Source organism: Pseudophryne corroboree, chromosome 1 (assembly GCF_028390025.1).
Source record: "Pseudophryne corroboree isolate aPseCor3 chromosome 1, aPseCor3.hap2, whole genome shotgun sequence".
NCBI classification, from domain to species: domain Eukaryota; kingdom Metazoa; phylum Chordata; class Amphibia; order Anura; family Myobatrachidae; genus Pseudophryne; species Pseudophryne corroboree.
This window is the reverse complement of record NC_086444.1, coordinates 782495204-782508346: the sequence shown is the minus strand read 5'-3', so window position 1 is coordinate 782508346 and position 13143 is coordinate 782495204. Positions and strand designations below refer to the sequence as shown.

The following is a 13143-nucleotide window of genomic DNA, read 5'->3' as shown; positions in this document are numbered from 1 at the left end:
GCTATATTATATCTAAGTTGTATACTGTCAGAGGTAAAATGTACACATCATATAAAATCTACTGCTTAACCTCAGTATTAAACATAAGTGGATGGTTTGGCTCTGACTGTGTATCCATAATGTTTTATTCATGATAAAGTGTAATATTGTATTACCTTCTAAAATTTCTGTGGCTATGAACTTGAATGTATGCATATAGCATTTTCAAAAAAAAATTACTGTATCTAGAGATTTATCATCTGGTCATACATATCTATCTATCAATAAATGTATACCAAGGCTCCACCCTCTAAGGGTTTTAACTATCTTTGGCCTAGCGCCAAAAAAAAAAAAATGACCTAGGTAGTTAACTATGTCAGCACACCGTTGACTTTTGTCTTGCGACACCTTGTGGTCTTTTCTGCAAGAAAACACAACTGTTTAGTATCTGACACCAATACTTCAAATAATTTATAGCACAAAGGTATATCATCCACATACTGGTTACATTTTTTTTTTTTTACTTATTTCAACATATCATTCAGACTGGCCAGTCCACACAAACTCCACGCTTCCCCATGCACACCCACCATGTGCCTCCAAGCAAACTTTTCTTGGACTGTGTCCATCCTATGGAATGCCTTGGCACATATACATATTCACTGAAAAATCACTTACAAACTTAACAACGCTCCTATTTTCTGTATAACTATTCTATACAATCATATCCCCACACTTCCTGGCTACGGAACCTGGTTCATCACTGCATATTGTGCAGTCCACTAAGAACTTTTGCAACGTATTATATCGATGCCTATACAATGAGATGGATTTTAGCAAGCATATTTTTTTACCTCACGAAACCAGGGTAAGTGATATATGGATATGCTATGCATCCAACTTAATCTGTTCCTACTTTAAACTTCATGGAATCTTTAGAAATACCTCATCCGTGATGTAGTATGATTTTACACTGTAACTTTTACATTAGGTTTCTTCCAAATAACTTTGAAGAATTGTCTAAAAGTATGTTAATACTGGAATCGTAGTGATTAATTGCCCTTTTTTTTTTTTCTTTGATTTACAGCATATACATTAAAGAATGCGTATTCCTTTATCTTTCCCTATGATTTTAGCTGCTGCTTTGAAAACTCTTTTCCCGTTTAGCTCACCAGAGTTAGGGCGTTGTCTTCTTGACTGTCTGCCAGATGCAGATCTGTTAGCTTTAACGCTGTTAGCGCATCTCTAGCCCATATCTGTTGCTGGGATTTTTTTTTTTTTTCTGATAACAATTATGCTGTAGAAAGAAATTGGCAGCATTTTCTACAGGTTATCTGGTAAAGATATTAGTTTTTATATTAAAACTGGAGTAGATAGTTTGTATAACAAACATTTCTAGAGTATTGCTTATGCAGAGGTTCCCAAACTGTGTGCCGTAGCTCCCTGGGGTGCCTAGGACACTTGCAGGGGTTCCCTGGGTTGGTGGTCCATGACCAATTCAAATTATCCAGTGCTGGCGGCTGCCAGTCGTAAAATATGTGGCCAAACAGAAGCAAATCTCCCTCACCACACAACTGACTCTAAGGATGACATATAAACGCCATCTACTTAATGTAATATCTATTTTTACTTTTCTCAATAATAAATTTTTTTCCTAGGGGTGCTGTGAAAAAAATTCTGATATTCTAGGGCCACATGATTAAAAAAAATTGGGAACCACTGACTTATGCTTATTATGATCCATCTTGTTAGATGAAAAAAATTAAAGCTCACTGAACACTTTTTTTTTCTTTACTGCGTCATGGCTTACACTGCTGCTGGAAAGGAGGGGGCACGTTTCTGCGCTTTTGCAGCCCCCTAGCTCTCTGTGCTTCACAGCATTGGAAACTGAAGGGGTTTTCTTTTTTTTTTCTTTCTGCTGGCAGACCTTCTCACAATATATTGCATTAAAGAATATTTACGTGTTAAACAATACCATATGGAAACTTCACTTCATAGTTAGATAGTAACATTAGATAAACACATATTTTTTTAACTACAGATCTGCCAAAAGCCATTTGAACACGGACATCAACTTTTGTTTCCTCCGTTCACAAATATATATATATATAAACTTTATTTCAAAACTTGTAACCATGCCAATCACAGACAGAAGGTTTCCATTAGACACAGATCTGAGAATATACTTAACTGAACATTATGTTCCACACACAAAACACCGTAACACAAAAATTTAAATACAGTTTGCAAACTTCAATTTCTTGCAGATTTCAACAGTTTTGCCGATTTCAAAATACGCTTAGTATTGGTTGATCAGGCCAATATTATACAGCATGATTGAAATGCAAAACATAGACTGTACCCTTTGTCACAGTACTATACAAAATTTGTGCTTCTATGGAATATTTCTTCCATACATGATATGCACACTTAGGGTTAATCCTCCCTGCCCTTCCCATACGCTGGAAAAATTTGCAATCCCTGCAATTTTTCACACACGCGACACGTCTGTCAACTGGGAAGCTGCAGTAGATCCTCTTATCACAGCTACAATCACAAAGCAACATGCCATGTTAACGTTGCTTAAAACAACCAGCAGCTCTTAGCAGCTCAGTATTGCACTATATAGTTACACTCAAATACATATAATCCCTATAACCTCGGGTTGTTCACTCTATTTATTTAAAGTACTCTTCTTACACACGTGTAACTGACTAACAAGGGAGGTGGTCTATGTGCTTTATACTTTATTTTGGCTCTTAGCTTATCTGGCACTTACAACGTTAACGAGGGCACGTAATACTGTAAATGCAGATTGAAACACAATCAGACCTCGTGAAGATGGTCCACAGCACTTATACACGCAATCATTCATAGAGTGAAAAACACAGGTCACTGTTTCTTTGCTCAAATCTTTGAATTAATTTTGGTATTCTTATTTACGTGCAACAGCATCTGTTGATCATCATTTCTGAGTTACTTGGTCCTTCAACCGATTTGGACATAATTTTGGTATTAATTTTACAAACAAGCAACAACAAACAGGTCCCTGAGTTATTTTACTAGTTTTGTCAATCTCTCCACTTATAATTATCATATTATAAAAATACAATCACACAGACAGCTGGCAGGTATAGAAACAGCATGTACTGGAATACAGCACATACCATGGTATTCTATACTTACCAGTGCTGTAATGACTTGGGATGTTCCTTCCATCATCAGCTGCTGGCTGGCTGGCACACCCCTTTGAGAATTTGATGAAGAGATCGAAATCTATAGTTCCAAGGAATGCGAGCCCCCACTGTTGAATTCTTTTTGGGTTAACTAAATTAACCATCTTGTTGCTGTTTGGGTTGTTAGGTAAAAGAATGAATTGAAAATGGATTTATAAAAATCAATTATTATTTATTCAAAGGGCCACGCCCGTATACAGGGGAGAGGTAGCATTCTCTCTGCCTGGGTTAAATCCTTTTAACAACAACATACACGTATCAACAATGAGTTTTATATAATACACAGTTACGCCCCTTTTGTATATCCCTCCCATATGATTTCATACCTCAGGAATACAATGTTAGGCAATAGAGTTATGCAATATTGGGACAATTGTCAAGAATACTAAAAAGATACTCGTGATATTCAACTGTGTCCATATTAGGAATTACATCTGGTCTCTATGAGCTTTTAGAAAGTGCGTAGTTGGAAACAATACTCAGCCAACAAAGTTGTTTTTCTCTCAGGGTGTGTATAAAGTTCAAGATGAATTTGCTATATCATCTAGCTAGAATCAAAATGGATTCTGTTATGCTTTCATATTATACTAGTGAATATGAGAACCCTTTGCTTATTGGATGTATACATAATATGCGTACTATCCCATAGTGCACACACATAACTGTTAGGCCTTCAGCAGGTTGCCTCAGTCCCAGTATTCGACACCACCCTCCCATCCAGCCCAGAGCCCCCAAATTTGCAATACCCCCCATCCAGCATAATGTCCCCCACCATCTCACAGAGTGTCTCCTACACTGTCAGCCCAGTGTCTCCCCCCTTCCCTCCACAATAAACCCACTGCCCCTATCTAAGTGCCCCTCGGCAAGAACTCCCCAGACAGTCCAGTCACAGGTCCCCCACCTTTAGCCTGGTGTCACCCCTCCCACCACCATTGCACTGCCCCCTTCCCATCCAGCCCAGTATCCCCCCCCCACCCACTGTCCTCCACCCTCTCCCTAGCGTCATCCACTGCCTCTCCCCATCATTCTATCTCTTTCATTTACTGCCTCTCTCCATCACCTCCCTTTTCACTTGCTTACTCTCCCTGGCATCATCCCCCACTTCTCCCTGTCAGCCTGTACTGTCACCCTCTGCCTGTCACCCATTGCCTCTCCATCTCCCAATATCTCTCCCCATCACCCACTGCTTTACCTTCTGCCTCTCCAGGGCAACACCCTCTCCCTTTCACCCTCTGTCTCCTCATCACCCTCACCTTGTCACTTACTGCTTCTCCCCATGACCCTTTTCTGTAACACACTGCCTCTCTCCAACATCTTCTACATCACCCACTGCTTTTTCCTGGCATCACCAACTGTCTCCACCTGTCATCCATTCCCTGGCATCACCCACTGCCTCGCCCCATCACTATTGCCTCTTCCATTCATCTTCTCTGCGCGACCATCTGCCTATCCCCGTCACCCACTGTCTCTCTGTCTTCGACTATCTCTCCCTGTCACCCTCTGCCTCACCCTCTGCCTCTCCTCGGCATCACACTCTCCCCTCACCATCTGCTTTTCCCTGTCACTTTTGATTCTCCCTTGTAAGAGGCCACAAATTTATATTTTGCAGGGGGGCACTGAACACCCTAGTACAAGCCCTGCATAGAACCTAATGACAGTAGGTACATAAATATAACTGCCTTACTAAAACAGTCCTATTAAAATAACTTATTTTGCACACTACGGGGTCTATTTACTAATCCTTGGATGGAGATCAAGGGCATGGAAATAAAGTACCAGCCAATGAGCTCCTAACTGCCATTTTTCAACATAGCCTGTAACATGTCAGTTAGTAGCTGATTGGCTGGTACTTTATCTCCATGCACTTTATCTCCATCCAAGGCTTAGTAAATAGACCCCTAAATCACTGTAAAAAAAAAAAAAATGTTCATCCTCCATAAAAACATTGTGGACTGAGAAAAATTATATAGCTGTAATTTAAAACAATGTATTGTATTATTTTACTTTGCTAAAATTCAAAGAGCTTTTCTTTATTTATGCTTACAATAAGTGTTTTGACTTTCATTTACTCTTTCCTTGTTTTTAATTCGTAGTTTTTTAAGCAATCCTGTCCTTGTGCTAAAGGAGATGATCTATTTTGTTTTATTTTTTTTTTCTTTAAATAATTTAGTACTATGTGACTTATTCAGCTTCAGTTGCAAAATTACAAATTTGTAAAATGGCCGATTATCGGATGACTGCGCATGCGCTGCGACCGTAGCGTGCGTATGCCAAGGCCTAAATGCGATCACAGGCCCAGCAAAGTGCGATCGCACATTGGCCGCCAGGAGAGGAAGTACTTGGTTCTTATGGTTTCTGTACTCTGGTTGGCTGTTCATGCATGTGAACCGACAATAAAGTATTATTATTATTATTATTATTATTATTATTATTAGGAAGTGGTCGTTTGTGGGAGGTTACATGGCGTTTGTGGGGAGTGGTTGGGAAAATGCAGGTGTGTCATGGCTGTTTTGTCCATGACACCCATTACAACCTTCCAAAGTGTTTTTCAGCTTAGTGAGTAAATTTCCAGCAAAGAACTCTGAGAATACTTTATTGTAGCTCATCTTTCATTTTATTTTTGAAGGAGACAAAGTAATCCCACTATGCATTCCTCAATGTGGAAAGTGCAGTTCCTGTCGGAGTGCACACACCAACTGTTGTCTAAAAACACAGTAAGTATTTTAGGAGCAGCCATCAATTTCATATCATAGCAACACTATTACAAGTGTGTTTTTTAGATTTAAGGTGTCACAGATTGATGAATGTGTACCTGAGTGGTAACCCAGAAAATTCACTGTTTTGTGTTAAAGCTTGACAATTACTCATCTGTTGTAAAATAATTACAATTGTTAATTTAAAAAAAATATATAATTGTTGCTTTATCTTCCTTATTTCTTTTCAATAAGCCTTATTGAATCCCAAAATGTAATGCCTGACAAGACTTCTCGGTTTTCCTGCAAAGGAAAAGTTGTGTATCACTTTTTATGGACAAGCACATTTTCTGAATATACGGTCGTGCCTACTGATGCTGTAGCAAAGATTGATGATAAAGCACCATTGGAGAAAGCCTGTCTTTTTGGATGTGGTTTTCCCACTGGATACGGAGCTGCCATGAATACGGCTAAGGTAAAGCATTTGTTGTTCATGTTTTCATTATTCTAAAAATGTGACTAATTTTAGATTAAACAACATCTGTAAGTCATAGTAAGCAATATGGCTTTCATTAGATTTGTAAAAGTTTAGCATTTTGGACTCATGATTCACTGGATTACAAGCACACAGGCTGCATAACAAACATAGGGGAATATGTATCAAGTATTAGTGACAGATAAAGTACAAAGCAATCAGCCTTTGTAATTTTACATGCTGTGTATTATTAGGATAGACATATTGTTTATTAATTACATCAAAGGGCACAGCTTCAGGGCCTTACTGCCTAACTGCCCTCCTGGCGCTATCCATAGGGACCTGGAGTGGCTCTGGACAGGGCCGGCTGTAGACCTTGTCACGGTCAGGGTGAAGGTGTCCTTTGGCGTCCACCCCCCCCCCCCCCCTTCCCCCCTCCCCCCCTCCCTTATCATTTCCAAACAGGGTTACAGACAGGGTTACAACAGGGTGTGTGGCAAAAAATAGGGACGTGGCTTCATGGGGAATGGGCGTAGTCACATAATAGTACCAATTCACATTAGACAGCACAGTAGTGTTATACACATTTCACCAGGTAGAGCCCCTTATACAACACAGGAAAACCAAAACACAGGAAAAGAAAAAACCTGATTAATGCCGTTTACATTATTTGTCATTTTTCCTCCTTTTAGTAATGCCCATTATACATATGCCACACACTATAATGCCTATTCCACATTTCTCTAACGTCCTAAGTGGATGCTGGGGACTCCGTCAGGACCAAGGGGAATAGCGGCTCCGCAGGAGACAGGGCACAAAAATAAAGCTTTAGGATTAGGTGGTGTGTACTGGCTCCTCCCCCTATGACCCTCCTCCAAGCCTCAGTTAGGTTTTTGTGCCCGTCCGAGCAGGGTGCAATCTAGGTGGCTCTCCTAAAGAGCTGCTTAGAAAAAGTTTTTAGGTTTTTTTATTTTCAGTGAGTCCTGCTGGCAACAGGCTCACTGCATCGAGGGACTTAGGGGAGAGAATTTCAACTCACCTGCGTGCAGGATGGATTGGATTCTTATTAGAGATGAGCGCCTGAAATTTTTCGGGTTTTGTGTTTTGGTTTTGGGTTCGGTTCCGCGACCGTGTTTTGGGTTCGAACGCGTTTTGGCAAAACCTCACCGAATTATTTTTGTCGGATTCGGGTGTGTTTTGGATTCGGGTGTTTTTTTCCAAAAACACTAAAAAACAGCTTAAATCATAGAATTTGGGGGTCATTTTGATCCTAAAGTATTATTAACCTCAAAAACCATAATTTACACTCATTTTCAGTCTATTCTGAATACCTCACACCTCAAAATATTATTTTTAGTCCTAAAATTTGCACCGAGGTCGCTGTGTGAGTAAGATAAGCGACCCTAGTGGCCGACACAAACACCGGGCCCATCTAGGAGTGGCACTGCAGTGTCACGCAGGATGTCCCTTCCAAAAAACCCTCCCCAAACAGCACATGACGCAAAGAAAAAAAGAGGCGCAATGAGGTAGCTGTGTGAGTAAGATTAGCGACCCTAGTGGCCGACACAAACACCGGGCCCATCTAGGAGTGGCACTGCAGTGTCACGCAGGATGGCCCTTCCAAAAAACCCTCCCCAAACAGCACATGACGCAAAGAAAAAAAGAGGCGCAATGAGGTAGCTGACTGTGTGAGTAAGATTAGCGACCCTAGTGGCCGACACAAACACCGGGCCCATCTAGGAGTGGCACTGCAGTGTCACGCAGGATGGCCCTTCCAAAAAACCCTCCCCAAACAGCACATGACGCAAAGAAAAAAAGAGGCGCAATGAGGTAGCTGACTGTGTGAGTAAGATTAGCGACCCTAGTGGCCGACACAAACACCGGGCCCATCTAGGAGTGGCACTGCAGTGTCACGCAGGATGTCTCTTCCAAAAAACCCTCCCCAAACAGCACATGACGCAAAGAAAAAAAGAGGCGCAATGAGGTAGCTGTGTGAGTAAGATTAGCGACCCTAGTGGCCGACACAAACACCGGGCCCATCTAGGAGTGGCACTGCAGTGTCACGCAGGATGTCCCTTCCAAAAAACCCTCCCCAAACAGCACATGACGCAAAGAAAAAAAGAGGCGCAATGAGGTAGCTGACTGTGTGAGTAAGATTAGCGACCCTAGTGGCCGACACAAACACCGGGCCCATTTAGGAGTGGCACTGCAGTGTCACGCAGGATGTCCCTTCCAAAAAACCCTCCCCAATCAGCACATGATGCAAAGAAAAAGAAAAGAAAAAAGAGGTGCAAGATGGAATTATCCTTGGGCCCTCCCACCCACCCTTATGTTGTATAAACAAAACAGGACATGCACACTTTAACCAACCCATCATTTCAGTGACAGGGTCTGCCACACGACTGTGACTGATATGACGGGTTGGTTTGGACCCCCCCCAAAAAAGAAGCAATTAATCTCTCCTTGCACAAACTGGCTCTACAGAGGCAAGATGTCCACCTCATCTTCACCCTCCGATATATCACCGTGTACATCCCCCTCCTCACAGATTATCAATTCGTCCCCACTGGAATCCACCATCTCAGCTCCCTGTGTACTTTGTGGAGGCAATTGCTGCTGGTCAATGTCTCCGCGGAGGAATTGATTATAATTCATTTTAATGAACATCATCTTCTCCACATTTTCTGGATGTAACCTCGTACGCCGATTGCTGACAAGGTGAGCGGCGGCACTAAACACTCTTTCGGAGTACACACTTGTGGGAGGGCAACTTAGGTAGAATAAAGCCAGTTTGTGCAAGGGCCTCCAAATTGCCTCTTTTTCCTGCCAGTATAAGTACGGACTGTGTGACGTGCCTACTTGGATGCGGTCACTCATATAATCCTCCACCATTCTATCAATGTTGAGAGAATCATATGCAGTGACAGTAGACGACATGTCCGTAATCGTTGTCAGGTCCTTCAGTCCGGACCAGATGTCAGCATCAGCAGTCGCTCCAGACTGCCCTGCATCACCGCCAGCGGGTGGGCTCGGAATTCTGAGCCTTTTCCTCGCACCCCCAGTTGCGGGAGAATTTGAAGGAGGAGATGTTGACAGGTCGCGTTCCGCTTGACTTGACAATTTTGTCACCAGCAGGTCTTTCAACCCCAGCAGACCTGTGTCTGCCGGAAAGAGAGATCCAAGGTAGGCTTTAAATCTAGGATCGAGCACGGTGGCCAAAATGTAGTGCTCTGATTTCAACAGATTGACCACCCGTGAATCCTTGTTAAGCGAATTAAGGGCTGCATCCACAAGTCCCACATGCCTAGCGGAATCGCTCCCTTTTAGCTCCTTCTTCAATGCCTCCAGCTTCTTCTGCAAAAGCCTGATGAGGGGAATGACCTGACTCAGGCTGGCAGTGTCTGAACTGACTTCACGTGTGGCAAGTTCAAAGGGCATCAGAACCTTGCACAACGTTGAAATCATTCTCCACTGCACTTGAGACAGGTGCATTCCATCTCCTATATCGTGCTCAATTGTATAGGCTTGAATGGCCTTTTGCTGCTCCTCCAACCTCTGAAGCATATAGAGGGTTGAATTCCACCTCGTTACCACTTCTTGCTTCAGATGATGGCAGGGCAGGTTCAGTAGTTTTTGGTGGTGCTCCAGTCTTCTGTACGTGGTGCCTGTATGCCGAAAGTGTCCCGCAATTTTTCTGGCCACCGACAGCATCTCTTGCACGCCCCTGTCGTTTTTTAAAAAATTCTGCACCACCAAATTCAAGGTATGTGCAAAACATGGGACGTGCTGGAATTTGCCCATATTTAATGCACACACAATATTGCTGGCGTTGTCCGATGCCACAAATCCACAGGAGAGTCCAATTGGGGTAAGCCATTCCGCGATGATCTTCCTCAGTTGCCGTAAGAGGTTTTCAGCTGTGTGCGTATTCTGGAAAGCGGTGATACAAAGCGTAGCCTGCCTAGGAAAGAGTTGGCGTTTGCGAGATGCTGCTACTGGTGCCGCCGCTGCTGTTCTTGCGGCGGGAGTCCATACATCTACCCAGTGGGCTGTCACAGTCATATAGTCCTGACCCTGCCCTGCTCCACTTGTCCACATGTCCGTGGTTAAGTGGACATTGGGTACAACTGCATTTTTTAGGAGACTGGTGAGTCTTTTTCTGACGTCCGTGTACATTCTCGGTATCGCCTGCCTAGAGAAGTGGAACCTAGATGGTATTTGGTAACGGGGGCACACTGCCTCAATAAATTGTCTAGTTCCCTGTGAACTAACGGCGGATACCGGACGCACGTCTAACACCAACATAGTTGTCAAGGACTCAGTTATCCGCTTTGCAGTAGGATGACTGCTGTGATATTTCATCTTCCTCGCAAAGGACTGTTGAACAGTCAATTGCTTACTGGAAGTAGTACAAGTGGGCTTACGACTTCCCCTCTGGGATGACCATCGACTCCCAGCGGCAACAACAGCAGCGCCAGCAGCAGTAGGCGTTACACGCAAGGATGCATCGGAGGAATCCCAGGCAGGAGAGGACTCGTCAGACTTGCCAGTGACATGGCCTGCAGGACTATTGGCATTCCTGGGGAAGGAGGAAATTGACACTGAGGGAGTTGGTGGGGTGGTTTGCGTGAGCTTGGTTACAAGAGGAAGGGATTTACTGGTCAGTGGACTGCTTCCGCTGTCACCCAAAGTTTTTGAACTTGTCACTGACTTATTATGAATGCGCTGCAGGTGACGTATAAGGGAGGATGTTCCGAGGTGGTTAACGTCCTTACCCCTACTTATTACAGCTTGACAAAGGGAACACACGGCTTGACACCTGTTGTCCGCATTTCTGGTGAAATACCTCCACACCGAAGAGCTGATTTTTTTGGTATTTTCACCTGGCATGTCAACGGCCATATTCCTCCCACGGACAACAGGTGTCTCCCCGGGTGCCTGACTTAAACAAACCACCTCACCATCAGAATCCTCCTGGTCAATTTCCTCCCCAGCGCCAGCAACACCCATATCCTCCTCATCCTGGTGTACTTCAACACTGACATCTTCAATCTGACTATCAGGAACTGGACTGCGGGTGCTCCTTCCAGCACTTGCAGGGGGCGTGCAAATGGTGGAAGGCGCATGCTCTTCACGTCCAGTGTTGGGAAGGTCAGGCATCGCAACCGACACAATTGGACTCTCCTTGTGGATTTGGGATTTCAAAGAACGCACAGTTCTTTGCGGTGCTTTTGCCAGCTTGAGTCTTTTCAGTTTTCTAGCGAGAGGCTGAGTGCTTCCATCCTCATGTGAAGCTGAACCACTAGCCATGAACATAGGCCAGGGCCTCAGCCGTTCCTTGCCACTCCGTGTGGTAAATGGCATATTGGCAAGTTTACGCTTCTCCTCCGACAATTTTATTTTAGGTTTTGGAGTCCTTTTTTTACTGATATTTGGTGTTTTGGTTTTGACATGCTCTGTACTATGCCATTGGGCATCGGCCTTGGCAGACGACGTTGCTGGCATTTCATCGTCTCGGCCATGACTAGTGGCAGCAGCTTCAGCACGAGGTGGAAGTGGATCTTGATCTTTCCCTAATTTTGGAACCTCAACATTTTTGTTCTCCATATTTTAATAGGCACAACTAAAAGGCACCTCAGGTAAACAATGCAGATGGATGGATTGGATACTAGTATACAATTAAGGACGGGCTGCCGAGTGCCGACACAGAGGTAGCCACAGCCGTGAACTACCGCACTGTACTGTGTCTGCTGCTAATATATAGACTGGTTGATAAAGAGATAGTATACTCGTAACTAGTATGTATGTATAAAGAAAGAAAAAAAAACCACGGTTAGGTCACTGGTATATACAATTATGGACGGGCTGCCGAGTGCCGACACAGAGGTAGCCACAGCCGTGAACTACCGCACTGTACTGTGTCTGCTGCTAATATATAGACTGGTTGATAAAGAGATAGTATACTCGTAACTAGTATGTATGTATAAAGAAAGAAAAAAAAACCACGGTTAGGTCACTGGTATATACAATTATGGACGGGCTGCCGAGTGCCGACACAGAGGTAGCCACAGCCGTGAACTACCGCACTGTACTGTGTCTGCTGCTAATATATAGACTGGTTGATAAAGAGATAGTATACTCGTAACTAGTATGTATGTATAAAGAAAGAAAAAAAAACCACGGTTAGGTCACTGGTATATACAATTATGGACGGGCTGCGGAGTGCCGACACAGAGGTAGCCACAGCCGTGAACTACCGCACTGTACTGTGTCTGCTGCTAATATATAGACTGGTTGATAAAGAGATAGTATACTCGTAACTAGTATGTATGTATAAAGAAAGAAAAAAAAACCACGGTTAGGTGGTATATACAATTATGGACGGGCTGCGGAGTGCCGACACAGAGGTAGCCACAGCCGTGAACTACCGCACTGTACTGTGTCTGCTGCTAATATATAGACTGGTTGATAAAGAGATAGTATACTCGTAACTAGTATGTATGTATAAAGAAAGAAAAAAAAAACACGGTTAGGTCACTGGTATATACAATTATGGACGGGCTGCCGAGTGCCGACACAGAGGTAGCCACAGCCGTGAACTACCGCACTGTACACTGGTTGATAAAGAGATAGTAGTATACTCGTAACAACTAGTATGACGACGGTATAAAGAATGAAAAAAAAACCACGGTTAGGTGGTATATAATACAATTATGGTTGGACGGACAGCCTGCCGAGTGCCGACACAGAGGTAGCCACA

At 43.4% G+C, this 13143-nt stretch overlaps 1 protein-coding gene across 2 annotated transcripts in view; it reads left to right on the top strand.

Annotated features, from left to right (window-relative positions):
- LOC134910249 (alcohol dehydrogenase 1A-like) overlaps nt 1-13143 on the top strand; it is a 381795-nt gene that overhangs the window by 221975 nt on the left and 146677 nt on the right. For both annotated transcript variants that reach the window (XM_063918078.1, XM_063918069.1), the window contains exons 4-5: nt 5842-5929; nt 6164-6383. In XM_063918078.1, coding sequence (XP_063774148.1) covers nt 5842-5929; nt 6164-6383 — 308 coding nt within the window. The remainder of the gene's footprint in view (nt 1-5841; nt 5930-6163; nt 6384-13143) is intronic.